At 48.0% G+C, this 14,916-nt stretch overlaps 1 protein-coding gene across 1 annotated transcript in view; it reads left to right on the top strand.

Moving 5' to 3' along the window:
• Window positions 1–14,916, top strand: part of LOC132575763 (transcription intermediary factor 1-alpha-like) — an 83,649-nt gene that overhangs the window by 67,472 nt on the left and 1,261 nt on the right. The window contains exons 16-19 of the mRNA XM_060244454.1: window positions 820–1,112; window positions 2,405–2,540; window positions 3,684–3,758; window positions 12,601–12,750. Of these exons, the coding sequence (XP_060100437.1) occupies window positions 820–1,112; window positions 2,405–2,540; window positions 3,684–3,758; window positions 12,601–12,750 (654 nt within the window). The remainder of the gene's footprint in view (window positions 1–819; window positions 1,113–2,404; window positions 2,541–3,683; window positions 3,759–12,600; window positions 12,751–14,916) is intronic.

The following is a 14,916-nucleotide window of genomic DNA, read 5'->3' as shown; positions in this document are numbered from 1 at the left end:
CATTTATTTTTTTCAGTTTGTGTATTTAAAGGAAATATCTGTTCTTCTACACTCCAGATCTAAAAGTTTGAGTTGGAGAGATATCGGAAGCAGTTTCTAAAGTTGTACTGAGCCAGTAGAAGTTGGTGTAGAAGTTGTATTGAGCCAGTTTGGTGTAGTGGTTAAGTGCGCGGACTCTTATCTGGGAGAACCGGGTTTGATTCCCCACTTGCCGCTCCTCCACTTGCAGCTGCTGGAATGGCCTTGGGTCAGCCATAGCTTTCGTAGGAGTTGTCCTTGAAAGGGCAGCTGCTGTAAGAACTCTCTTAGCCCCACCTACCTCACAGGGTGTCTGTTGCGAGTGGGCGAGGTATAGGAGATTGTGACCGCCCTGAGACTCTGAGATTCAGAGTATAGGGTGGGATATAAATCCAATATCATCATCATCTCCTCCTCCTCCTCCACCACCACCACCATAGAAAGCAGTTGATTGGGGAGGGACGGTGGCTCAGTGGTAAAGCATCTGCTTGGGAAGCAGAAGGTCCCAGGTTCAATCCCCAGCATCTCCAAAAAAGGGTCCAGGCAAACAGGTGTGAAAAACCTCAGCTTGAGACCCTGGAGAGCCGCTGCCAGTTGAATAGACAATACTGACTTTGATGGACCAAAGGTCTGATTCAGTATAAGGCAGCTTCATATGTTCATGCACTGATTCCACTGGGCATAATGTAACTTCCCTTGTTGTAAAGAAGACATACTGTTTTTTTTTTTTAAATGCCTGTATGTAGAAACAAGTAGTGTAACATTTTTCTCAACTGCACTGTTTTTTCCTCTTCCCTGCAGATCAGCTTTTCTAGTAATTTAGCAATCTCGTTGCTATTGGATAACGATCAAAATCACTGCTCTGAAGAAACAGTCTTGGGAACTGTCGCTTCAGACAGTACAGGTGACCAGGTGTCCGGTGGCTCGGGAATGTGGATTGGGACCGCTCACCCTGAAGACGGTAGAAAAGATGATGACCCCAACGAGGACTGGTGTGCAGTGTGTCACAACGGAGGAGAGCTCTTGTGTTGTGACAGATGTCCTAAAGTGTTCCACCTCTCTTGCCACATCCCCATGCTCAGGAATTTCCCAAGGTACAGAGCGCAGAAACCGGCGGGGAGGGCTCAGACGTCTCGTTCTTTGGGCGTCTTCTTTTATAACTCTCCATAGATGAAAGCATTTTATTTTAAGAACAGAAGCACCAGACAGTATAGGTCAGTGTTTCTCAGACTGTAGGTTGCGGAGCCTCTGAAAGTGCGTTGCAAGCCCACCCTCCCTAATGGCTGTTCCCTGCTCTTTATGTCAGACATAAATTGATAATTTTTTTTTTCACAGTAAATACACGTTGATCAAGTAAAACATTTCACGATGGTCACTAGAGTGAAAGATTAGAGCAGGGGTGGCCAAACTCGCTTAACGTAAGAGCCGCATAGAATAAACGTCAGATGTTTGAGAGCTGTAGGACACACAAACGTCAGATGTTTGAGAGCCTCAAGGTAGGCAGGCAGGCAAATGGAGGGAGGGAGGAGGAAAGAAAGCAACTTTAACTTTAAATGCATTCTCCAAGCTGGCCAACAGAGCGGCGGGGGCTTTGAATCAAGAGCCGCACAATATGTGTGCGAGAGCCACATGTGGCTCCCGGGCCGCAGTTTGGCCACCCCTGGATTAGAGGGAGTCCTGGAGAAGGAGGGAAGGGGTTAAAGGCTGGAATGTCACCATGCTGCTTGCTTGGGTTTCCTAATGGGGGCAGCTGCGCCCTTTGTCTTGATGTCTGTTGGCTTCTCAAAAACATCTGGTTAGCTCCTGTCGAAAACAGAATATTGGAATAGATGGGTGCCAAGGTTATAGTTTGCCTAGGGCACCGAAAGACCTTGGACCAGCCCTGGACAGTTCACCATACCAAGTAAATTTGGACATGTGGGCCACCATACCAAAAAGGTTGGGAACTGCGGGCATATGCGACTAGACCAATCGAAAAGGAAAGCCATGTATGACCGGAACTGAAAAAAAACACAAGGCTCACGGCCAAAATACTGCAAACAAAACAGATTTATAAATGAATAAACCCGATTTAAAGAATCTGAATTCACATGCACAAATGTTGCAAATTTAACAACGTTGACTCGGACCAACAATCATTTACCTTGCCCTTCCACTACTCAACAGCGAATGTCCGTATTTGAAGAGCAATCGCTCTATTTCTTCATTCCCTCCACTTGCGTGGACTGCATGGACTCCGTGAGCCTTGTGTTTTTGGTTTTTTTTCCAGTTCCGGTATATGCAACTAGCCATCCATTGGCAAGGGAAACATGGATGGGTAGGAGCATTGGAGTTTTCAGAACTCAGGGATGTGTTGTCATTGCTATTGACATGTCACTTCCTGCAGGGGAGAGTGGATTTGCACATTCTGCCGTGATTTGTCCAACCCACAAATAGAATACGATCGTGATGACCTAAGTCATACGTCCGAAGGAGAAAGAAAACTGGATGGCAATACGGGACTGTCTCCTTCAGATCAAAGGGTGAGACCACAATTGCTTTTTGTGATTTTTTCTTTTGAGGGGGAGGGGTGAAGTCAGGAACAACAACAGCAGCAAATGATCAGCAGTTGCGTGTTGTTGCTTTTAACAGACACAGAGAATTTCAGATTGCCCCCAAAAGACGTCCTGCCCCTATGCTTTGGCCATGTATATTCTTTTGCGAGCCTGATAACTGCATTATTGAACACAAGTTACAATTTCATGATCTGATTATAATTCTGGTGAAATTTTAGATTCTGTTTTTTATGTGTTTCGTTAATATCATAAGCTCCATAGGAAGGAAGGAAAATATTATAATATTTCATTAGTATTATCAGCTCCATAGGAAGAAAGGCAGCTTAATAAACATTTGAATTAAATAAATACCTCATTCATTGTATAGTCTGCTTTTGTCACCCTTTGATAAACAATGAAATAATTTTTAAATGAGTTCTGTAACAATTCTTGCATTAAAGTTGTGCCATTCTCTGGCCACTCTTTTCAGCCCTTCTCAGTTTCATTTACATGTTACATATGAACATATGAAACTGCCTTATACTGAATCAGACCCTTGGTCCATCAAGTCAGTATTATCTACTCAGACTGGCAGCGGCTCTCCAGGGTCTCAGCTGAGGTTTTTCACACCTATTTGCCTGGACCTTTTTTAGTTGGAGATGCCGGGGATTGAACCTGGGACCTTCTGCTTACCAAGCAGATGCTCTGCCACTGAGCCACCGTCCATTCCTGTTGGAATGTCTTTCTGTTTGCAGTAGCCTATTCGTAAGTCCAGGGCTTTTTTTGTAGCAGGAACTCCTTTGCCTATTAGGCCACACACCCCTGATGAAGCCAATCCTCCCAAGAGCATACAGGGCTCTTAGTACATGGCCTACTGTAAGCTCCAGGAGGATTGGCTAACTTGGGGGGGGTGCGCTAATATGCAAAGGAGTTCCTGCTACAAAAAAAGCCCTGCTTAAGTCCATTTTCTCAATATATATTGAAAATATGTTAACATCAAAGGTTTTATGGGGGAAGAGGGAGGAGAACCACACAGTGTCTGCGTTTCAGGAGGGGCAGTGCTCATCACAGAGAGCAGTTTTAACTCTTCTTACTGGTGTTTTTGAGTAACTGATCTCTTCTGTTGTGCAGAAGTGTGAAAGATTGCTGCTGTACCTTTACTGCCATGAGATGAGCCTTGCTTTTCAAGAGCCAGTCCCGCCTACGGTATGATTGTCACTTTATTATTTGCCATTAGACTTTTGTAATATCAGCTGGGGCTTATCGTCAGTGGAAATAGTTGTTATCAGAGCCATCGATAATTCCGAGAAGCTTAGGGGTAAAGAGTTAAGGGACTGTAAATTAGTTTTTGTACAGACCTTTGTTCTCATTTAAAACTATAGCAGCAACTCTCGCAATTACCTGGCATCGATCCAGTAGAGAGTCCAGCTTGCTTAGCTCGGACCAATAAAGTTACAAAAGGCCAGGGTACCTTTTCTGAAAGGGGCAAGAACTGAAACAATAGTGTCATCTCTTGGGCAGTGTTCCCTCTAAGATGCAGAGTCTTGTGAGCAAAAATTCGACTGTGTGAGCTACTGGTATTAAAGTTGTGAGCTGCTAGTGTTGAAGTTGTGAGGTACTGCATAAATTATTGTGCTCTGGAGTTATCCTTGTGCTATTGTTATTATTGCGCTACTGGTATTAAAGTTGTGAGCAACTAGCATTGACGTTGTGAGCTACTGCAGAAATTATTGTGCTCTGGGGTTATCCTTCTGGAGCTAAGACAAAAATGTGGGAGCTGGAAGCTAAAAATGGGTGAGCTAGCTCACGCTAGCTCAGCTTAGAGGGAACACTGCTCTTGAGTTGTTTATATATGCATTCATGCAGCAAATAATTAAAAGGCACATTTCAGAATTTTGTTTTGGCAATAAATCACTTACCACCGTGTGGATCATTATGCATCTCTCTTTGCCTAGACCCCAAGGTTAGAAAATACAGCTCCTACAAAAGCTGTTAAACTAAGGGGAAACCCTGTGTCACCCTCTTTAAAGTGACACCTTAGACTCTTGCACAAACTGGAGAGCCAGTTTGGTGTAGTGGTTAAGTGCGTGGACTCTTATCTGGGAGAACCGGGTTTGATCTTCTTCGTGGTCTCTGTGCAGTCCCACACATGGGTTTTCCCGTCAGGACGAACCCTACCTCGGAGATTTTAAAAGCTAGCCTAGGCGTTATTTTTGGCGCGCACTCCCTTTCGCTCTGGGGAGCAGGCATCCACTGCGCATGCCTGGAGCGAGAGGGAGGCGCCCCACCCACTCAGTTTCTTTCCAACCGCCGCCCGGGATAGTCTTACCTCGCTGCGCTCCTCGTTTACCTCAAACGTCTAGCCTCCGTTTTTCTTCACTTTTCCTCTTCATTCTATTTCCCTCGCTATTTTTTCTTATATTCTTATACTCTCTAAAAAAAAAAAAAAAAAAGCATAAATATCTTCCCCGCTTTTACCTCAGACCTCCCTTCCCCCCCCCCCCGGGCGTATGGAAGGAAGAGACAGTAAAATAACCTTTAAAAGGTGTTCGCGTTGTAGGGCGAAAATCCCTACCTCAGACGGACATTCGCTTTGCCTATTCTGCTTGGGAGAAACCCATAAAGTGGACGCCTGTGCGCATTGCCTTCAATTCGGCAAACAGGCGCGCAAAAACAGAGCCGCTAGACTAAGAAGCCATCTTATGGAGTCTGTGCTTCACCCTGAAATGTCTCAATCTTCTTCTGTGAGTAAGTCGCCTCCCCTCCTGACTCCCCAAGGAGACGGCGCACGGTCGGCAGCTTCAGTGGCCATTGTTCCCAGCAAGCATAAGCCCGGCGATGCCGCGAAAGTCGGCGACGGCGCGAGAACGTCAGAGCTAACGGCCGCGTCTACTAAAACGAAAAGTGGGAAGCACACTAAGAAGCACAAGCACTCCGATCCGAAGGGCCAGAAGGATTCGAGGAAACCTACCGATCCGAAGGACCCGAAAAAATCTACCGACCCGAAGGACTCGAGAAAACCTACCGACTCGAACAAATCTTCGGAACAACAAACAGCCCACGAGCCTGACAGACAATGTGAGCCCTCCACACCTGGAACCGATACCCAGGAAGTGACCACTCCGATTACGGAATCACCGCATCAACAGACGGAAGAGGTTATTCCGATTCCGTCCCGATCCCCTTCTCTACAAGGATCCATACCAGACCCTCCGCTGGAGAAGATCCGAGACCCGTTGCAGTGGACTCAACAGCACATCAACCCTAGATCGTTTCGCGATATGTCGAATCCCATCCAATACAGACATGACGCTTACAGGTACTTTGATACCCATCGGTTCCCAGCCAGGTCTCCCAGCATCGAGAGACATCGGTACCATCGTACGCGTTTCCCGGAGAGATCCCCTAGTAGGGGGAGGGACCGCTATCGCTACAACCCGAGGTCTCGGTCTCCATCTATGTCCCCGAGACGACGCCACTACGCTTCGAGGTCTCCATCAATGGATTCCCATGCTTGTTGCGGCTACCACCATTCTCGGTACCGTACCGATTACCACAGGAACCAATCCAAGGAAGTGACTCCTGTCCAACGGAGTAAGCAACTAACAAAACAGCCATCTCCGACTCCTTCCACTTCGACTTCTAAGCTTAAAGGCACGAGTCCAACCAGACCTAAAAGCACGACTCCAACCAGACCGGACCCACCAGCACCCGAACCTGACTCGGATGCCGAATCCGACGCACAATCATCGGACTCGATACAATCGATGTCCCCTGGATCCCCTGCCTCGGATATCGCCAAGCCCGCGGATTTGTCACCTTCCGAAGGGGCAAAGACATACTTGGACTTGATTGCCAACATGGCCTCTGCACTTAACGTTACCCTCACCTCAGATGCACCCAAGGTAACAGACGTGGTACACGACTTGGTGCACTCAGATTTACCTGCTGGGTCCTTTCTGCCGATGTTACCGGTACACCTAGAGGCCATCAAAGAAGCTTGGGACAACCCAGCATCTATTCCCCCGACTTCAAAACGAATTGAATCTCTTTACAGGATCCAAGCAATGGAGTCGAAATTTCTATTTAGCCATCCAGCCCCGAACTCTCTGATAGTTCATTCTTCTTCTAAATCGAAACAGACTCGTCACCCTGTACCTCCTGAGAAGGAAGGCAGGAAATTAGACACCCTGGGAAGGAAAATGTATTCAATTTCTACGGCAAATGCCAAAATCAACAATTATTTAGCATACTTCGCCGCGTATACCCACAATATCTCCTCCCAACTATATACGCTCGTCTCTGCCCTACCTGAACCTTCCCAGAAACAAGCCTGCAAGCTGCTACAGGAGCTCAACAGGGTTTCAAAGCAACAGATAAATACTATCCGCCACTCTGTGGGGTGCACTTCAAAGGCGATGGCTGCCTCAATTGCCCTAAGACGACACGCTTGGCTTCGGTCCTCTTCGTTGCAGCCTGATCTTAAGTTTAAAATCGAAGACCTTCCCTTCGACGGCCAAGGTCTCTTTAATGCAACGACAGACGATATATTGACCACCGTGGACGACAGCCGCAAACGAGCAAAAAGGCTCGGAGTAGCGCAACAACAACAACAGCAGAGCTATAAGCCCAGACCATGGAAACCAACGCCGTTTAAACGTTCCAGATCTCCTCGACAATCTGAATACTGGAAACGTAAGGCTCCTCCTCCGAAGCAATCTTTTAACCAGAGACAGCAGAGACCACAACCACCTAAAAAGGCTGCGTCTTCATCAAAGCAGTCTCTTTGACTTCCTACCTTTACCAGTTCAACACATTTCCAGACTTCTTCCATTTCACGAGAACTGGCAACAAATAACCACGGACAAATGGGTTTTAAACATCATTTTGAGAGGCTACTCGATAGAGTTTCAAACACCACCAACAAAACATCATTTTGTCTCAACTCCACCATCCCCTTCCCTTCAGGAAGAAATAGACATCTTAACTGCCAAAGCGGCTATAGAGCCTGTCCCAGACCAGTACCATCGGACCGGATTTTATTCCCGGTACTTTCTAGTTCCCAAAAGGGATGGGGGACAGCGTCCGATTCTGGATCTAAGAGCCCTAAACAAATTCATCCGTCACAGAAAATTCAGAATGATCACCTTACAATCGATTCTGCCCTTAATCCCCCGAAACTCTTGGATGGCACTGGTAGATTTACAGGACGCATACTTCCACCTGACAATACACCAATGCCACAGAAAGTTTCTGCGTTTCGCCGTGGGCAACAACCACTACCAGTTCCGAGCCCTACCCTTCGGACTCTCCACAGCACCACGGACATTCACGAAATGTATGGCGGTAATTGCGGCATACCTCAGACAACGCGGAATTGCAACCTACCCATACATAGACGATTGGCTCCTCGTGGGAGCTTCAAAGGCACAGTTGATGAAGGACATTTCTATGACACTTGCGCTCTTAGCAGAACTGGGCCTCCAGGTCAATCATCAAAAGTCACACCTGACCCCAACTCAAGACATCCATTTTATAGGGGCTCGCTTGTGCACCACGGACCACAAGGCATACCTTCCTGTAGACAGGATATCTTCCATTCAGACACTGGCCACACAAATAATACAACAACCCAAACAAACGGCCTTCAGCATTCAGCGCATGTTAGGACTTATGGCAGCGACGACTGCAGTTTTAACACACGCGAGACTACGCATGCGAACCCTGCAAATCTGGTTCGTCCGTGCGTTTCGACCCCAACGCCAGTCTCAAAGAACCATCCTCACTGTTCCAAACCACATCCTCCCCTCACTCGAATGGTGGACAGTACGAGCTCACCTGCTTGCAGGAATGCCATTTTTAAGGCCAAGCCCATCAGCAGTAGTTACAACAGATGCCTCGAGGTGGGGCTGGGGAGCCCATCTCGACATACTCACTGTCCAGGGGCAATGGACACCGTACGAACAGTCGCTCCACATCAATTGTTTAGAGCTTCTAGCTGTTCACAGAGCTTTAAAATCGTTTCTCCCATCTCTTCAAGGCCGGCATGTACAAATTGCCTCAGACAATGTGGCGACAGTTTTTTATATAAACAGGCAAGGAGGGACTGCTTCCACCCGTCTTTGCAAAAGAGCAATGCACCTTTGGCACTGGAGTATTGCTCACCAGATCCATCTCACTGCGGTACATCTTCCTGGCGTCCAGAATGCTCAAGCGGACAGGCTGAGCAGATATCTCATCAACGACCACGAGTGGTCCCTCCACAGGTCATATCTTCTGCCAGTATTCCGGAAATTCGGAACCCCCTCAATAGATGCGTTTGCTGCACCAGACAATGCACAGTGTGCTATCTTTTTTATGAGAGGTCCGCCCTCACAACAGTCTGCAGGGGATGCCTTCATACAGACATGGACCGGTCCACTACACTTCCTCTTCCCACCCTTCCCACTGATAACACGATGCATACAGAAAATTCAACTAGACAACACAGATTGCATTTTAGTGACGCCATGGTGGCCACGCCAACCATGGTTCACAACCCTCCTCTTTCTGTCAAAAAATACTTACCATCACTTTCCTCCAGCACAGAACCTCCTGTCTCAGCAGAACGGCAGGGTTCTCCATCACGACCCGAACAGGCTTCGCTTAACGGCTTGGAGGATATGTTCTCAGACTTTCCTGAAGGAGTAAGACATGTTCTCTTAAATGCGAGGAAACCATCAACGAGAAAGTCATACTCCATGAAATGGAAAAGATTTTCCATCTATGCTACCAAGCATAACTTCAGACCTTTATCGGCTTCCATACCTCAAATCTTGGCATATACACTGCATTTGTCAGAAAAGGGCCTTACGTACTCATCTTTAAAGGTGCACCTTGCAGCAATCTCAGCTTTTCACCCGCATGTACAGGGTCGGACTGTCTTTTCACACCCTGCTGCGAAAGCCTTCTTAAAAGGAATCTTACATTTGCACCCACCATTGCGGCAAATGTATCCTAGCTGGAGTTTATCGCTAGTGCTAAGCCAACTAGTAAAACCGCCTTTCGAACCTATGGCTACGATACCGCTTCACCTTCTCTCATGGAAAACGGCACTATTAGTCGCACTCACCTCTGCTAAGAGAGCAAGTGATATTTGTGCGTTCAGAGCAGACTCACCTTACACCATTTTTCACCACGATAGGGTGGTGTTGCGGCCAGACCCTGCCTTCTTACCCAAGGTAGTTTCCGCATTTCATTTACACAGAATCACAACCTTACCTGCCTTTTTCCAACGTCCTACGGACAAGGGGCAAGAAGCTCTACACTGTCTAGATGTTAGAAGAGCACTCGCTTACTATATAGATAGAACAGCATCGTTCCGTACGGACTCCAGACTTTTTGTGGCCTACGGCCGCCTTAATAAGGGCAAAAAGATATCTACACAGAGACTGTCAAAATGGTTGGTTGCTGCTATAGAGCTGTGCTACAAACTCGCAAAGCAACCAGTCCCATCTGCCATACGAGCTCATTCCACAAGAGCTTTGTCAACGTCATCTGCCCTTGCCAGGGGTGTATCCATGGAGGACATTTGCGCCGCTGCCGCCTGGGCTTCCCCTTCGACCTTCGCCACGCACTACGCTTTGGACGTTCGTGCTAGGCGAGATGCATCCTTCGGACAGGCAGTGCTCCGCTCCATCTTTGACTAAGGAGGCGGTCTCGGCTTGGTGAGTAATTGCTTGCCTTATAGCCTGTTATGTGCTGACTGTGTTGCACTAACCTTTGTGTTATTCTTTTCTCCAACTCTAGTGCCAGCACCCACCACCTTGCAGGTCAGCTTATCAGTCACCCATGTGTGGGACTGCACAGAGACCACGAAGAAGATAAACAGGTTACTCACCTGTAATTGATGATCTTCGAGTGGTCATCTGTGCAGTCACACACGCCCGCCCAGCCGTCCCCGCTGCTGGCTACTGGTCCTATACTACCGCTCATCTACTATGTCAGCGGCGGGGAAAGAAACTGAGTGGGTGCCTCCCTCTCGCTCCAGGCATGCGCAGTGGATGCCTGCTCCCCAGAGCGAAAGGGAGTGCGCGCCAAAAATAACGCCTAGGCTAGCTTTTAAAATCTCCGAGGTAGGGTTCGTCCTGACGGGAAAACCCATGTGTGTGACTGCACAGATGACCACTCGAAGATCATCAATTACAGGTGAGTAACCTGTTTATTCCCCACTCCTCCACTTGCAGCTGCTGGGATGGCCTTGGGTCAGCCAGAGCTCTGTTATCTGGGAGAACCGGCTTTGATTCCCCACTCCTCCACTTGCACCTGCTGGAATGGCCTTGGGTCAGCCAGAGCTCTCTTATCTGGGAGAACCGGCTTTGATTCCCCACTCCTCCACTTGCACCTGCTGGAATGGCCTTGGGTCAGCCAGAGCTCTCTTATCTGGGAGAACCAGGTTTGATTCCCCACTCCTCCACTTGCACCTGCTGGAATGGCCTTGGGTTAGCCAGAGCTATTGCAGGACTTGTCCTTGAAAGGGCAGCTGCTGTGAGAGCCCCCTCAGCCCCACCCACCTCACAGGGTGTCTGTTGTGGGGGGAGAAGATGTAGGAGATTGTAAGCCGCTCTGAGACTCTGATTCAGAGAGACGGGCGGGGTATAACTCTGCAATTCTTCTTCTTCTTTCCCCACTGTTGGTCTCTGGGCAACCTCTGTGGTGGAAGAGAAGAGCTTGCAAGCCTGCCTATTTCCCCTTCCTTCCCCGCTTCACACATGGCAGAAATAGTCATGCTAAGCACGCTTACTAGAGGGTAAGCCTGCATTAAGTTCCTACCTCAGCCTCCAGGAACCACGCATTATGTGTATAAGAAGATACTGGATTTATATCCCACCCTGCACTCTGAATCTCAGAGTCTCAGAGCTGTCACAATCTCCTTTACCTTTCTTCCCCCCCACACCCCCAACAGACACCCTGTAAGGTAGGTGGGGCTAAGAGAGCTCCTACGAAAGCTATGGCTGACCCAAGGCCATTCCAGCAGGTGCAAGTGGGGAATCAAACCTGGTTCTCCCAGATAAGAGTCTGCGCACTTCATCACTACACCAAACTGGCTCTCCCAAGCTGCAGTTTGGCCACCCTCGAGCTATAGGAACCCTTCAGATGTCTGAACAAATGACTCTAAACAAAATGTAATGCTGTACGTTCTAGAGCAAGCAGTCTCATGCTAGCTCAGCTTACATTAGCCTGTAAGCGCAGGTATAAGATACAAGCAGTAGCTTGTATTGGATTCAAGTTCAGTAGCTCCTTCAAGACCAACAAGGCTTTCATGGCATAAGCTTTTGAGAGTCAGAATTCCCTTCGTCAGGTATGTGATGAAGAGAGCTTTTGACTGTAAAAAGTTCTTGTCTGGGGGAAACGGGTTTGAGTCCCCACTCCTTCACATGCACCTTCTGATGTGACCTTGGGACAGCCATAACTCTCTCAGAGCTGTCTTGGAAAGAGCAGTTTCTGTCATAGCTCTCTCTGCCCCACCTACTTCACAAGTGTGTCTGTTGTGGGGAGGGGAAGGAAAAGGAGTTTGTAAGCTGCTGTGAGACTACTTTGAGTAATGAAGGGTGGGGTATAAATCCAATCTCCTCTTCTTTCTTCTCCTCCCCCCCCCCCCAAAAAAAATCTTGGTTTCTACGGGGCTACTGAACTTGAATCTGTGTCTGGCTAACCTGAAACTAGCTTTTATTGAGTTAGATTACAGAACTGAGCTGAGTACAATGGCTGTGGGAATTGCAGAACGCATTGCTTAGCTCAGTAATAGGGAATGCACACCTCCCATTCATTTAATAATCGGAATTAATAATAGTAGGTGGGGCAGAGAGAACTTTCTACATTCAAAAGCTCTCTTCATCACAAAAGTCCATTGTTGAAATTCTGAAGTGTAGTAGGCATCCCGTTTTCCAGGAACAAATGCTTTTTAAAAAAAAATTGGGAACAGTTGCTGAGAATATTGATCTTATTTCGTTACGCTGATAAGGGTTTTTGGATTTGGATTTGATTTTGGATCTGTTTCTCTTTATAGGTGCCTTGCTACTACACAATAATTAAGAAGCCAATGGACTTGTCAGCAATCAAGAGGAGGTTGCAGGTTCATCACCCGTTGTACAGAAAACCAGAAGATGTTGTCGCCGATTGCCGACTGATCTTCCAAAACTGTGCTGCGTATAATGAGGTTAGGAAATGCTGTTGTGTGTTCATGTGTATATATCCTTCTAAGAAAGCAGAGTTTTTGTCAGGAAGCCTGATTTTGGCGTCTTGCAATACTTTCAGAGGGGCAGGACTTGTTGTCATGGGTAGATTATAATCACTAGACCTCCCCCCCTTTTATAAAGTCTGCCCAGCAACAGTGTGAGGACTTCTAGTGTCCTGGCTCCACTAATGGACCTCCTGATGGCACGTGGGTTTTTTGGCCACTGTGTGGCACAGAGTGTTGGACTGGATGGGCCATTGGCGTGATCCAACATGGCTTCTCTTATGTGACACAGAGTGTTGGACTGGATGGGCCATTGGCGTGATCCAACATGGCTTCTCTGATGTTCTTATGTGACACAGAGTGTTGGACTGGATGGGCCATTGGCCTGATCCAGCATGGCTTCTCTTATGTTCTTATGTGACACAAGAGTGTTGGACTGGGTGGGCCATTGGCCTGATCCAACATGGCTTCTCTGATGTTCTTATGTGACACAGAGTGTTCGACTGGATGAGCCATTGGCCTGATCCAGCATGGATTCTCTTATGTTCTTATGTGACACAAGAGTGTTGGACTGGGTGGGCCATTGGCCTGATCCAACACGGCTTCTCTGATGTTCTTATGTGACACAGAGTGTTGGACTGGATGGGCCATTGGCCTGATCCAACATGGCTTCTCTTATGTCCTTATGAGACACGAGAGTGTTGGACTGGGCCATTGGCCTGATCCAACACGGCTTCTCTGATGTTCTTATGTGGCACAGAGTGTTGGACTGAATGGGCCATTGGCCTGATCCAACATGGCTTCTCTTATGTTCTTATGTTAGCATTACACCAGGGATCTTTGCAAAGACTGTTGGTAATCAAATGCTAAAAATGGTTACTGACCAGGGAAGAATAATACGTCATTCCAGTAAATATCGGGAAATGCTTAATGAAGAATAAGAGGGAATCGAATGGATACGACTCGGAGGTACTTTGACAAGAGGTCTTGACAGCATCAAAACTGACCTGTTTACACTGTTTAGCCTAACAAAAGGCATGCAGAGCCAGAGCTTTTTTGTAGAAAAAGCCCAGTGGGGACTCATTTGCCTATTAGGCCACACACCCTGTTGCCAGGCCAGTTGGAACTGCGTTCCTGTGTTTTCCTGCTCCCAAAAAGCCCTGTGCAGAACAGTTGGATTTGATCAAGTTATTATGTGGCAGAGCTGAATCATAAGCTTCCTAAGAACGACTACATTTAGCCATTGGGGGGCAGAAATGAAATCCATCCAACGTGCAGGAGTTGTTTTGTAGAAAAAATAGGTGGCGGAGCTCATTAGCATATGCTGCCCCCCCCCCAGCCAAAAGCAACCTGACGCAAGAAAGGAGAGCCCCGGGTGAGCGGGGCCTGCTTGGGTTGGCTAGAGATCCATCCAGCCCAAGCAAGCCTCACTCACCTGGTGCTCTCCTTGGCTGCCCACCCCCGCCACAGTCAAAAGGCCAGCAAGCCACCTGTCGCCCAAAATCACATAGGAAGTGGAGAAGGGGTGGTGCAGGCTTAATGAGGGCTGCTGCGGGTGTGGCAAAGCCCCTGGTGGCTGGCTGGCTGCCCGCTCTCCTAATCCAGGGATTGTTATGCAGCTGCGCCTACTATTCAATGGGCAAGTTAGGTGGGGAGGAGGAGGGGGAACCCTCAGAAAGGTTCAGGAGCTGTGCTCCTGTGAGCACCTGCTGAATCCTCAGTGGTGATGGCTCCTTCGATGTTAAGCCAGTGGTACTGCTTACTCCGGAGCTCACGGAGGTGTGTTTTCACGGTTACTCTGAATCAAAAGAGCCACATTTCCTTCCCTCCCAAGCTCGATACCTGCCCCCTCAGGGAGGCTCACACCGTACCCTCTCTTCTGCCAGCAGCTGCTTCAAGGTGAGAAGCCACCTGCTAGCCTCAGGCAGAGCTTTGCCCGCTCTGCTGCAACATGAGGTGAGCAGTGCCCTGGGGAGCAGTGCTCCGAAGAGCCGCTGAGTCTCACTGCCATGAGCTTCTCTATGAGAGCAAGTTCTTTTCAGATGTCTTAGCTAAAAACCGGCTTTGCCCACACTGCCTTGAGGTTCCAACGAGCTGGCTAAAGTATTGTGTTCAGTTTTGGGCACCACATTTTTAAGAAGGATC

The sequence above is a fragment of the Heteronotia binoei genome, chromosome 8 (genome assembly GCF_032191835.1).
Source record: "Heteronotia binoei isolate CCM8104 ecotype False Entrance Well chromosome 8, APGP_CSIRO_Hbin_v1, whole genome shotgun sequence".
Taxonomy (NCBI): domain Eukaryota; kingdom Metazoa; phylum Chordata; class Lepidosauria; order Squamata; family Gekkonidae; genus Heteronotia; species Heteronotia binoei.
Note: the sequence above shows the minus strand (reverse complement) of the source record. Positions and strands in the feature narration are given on the sequence as shown.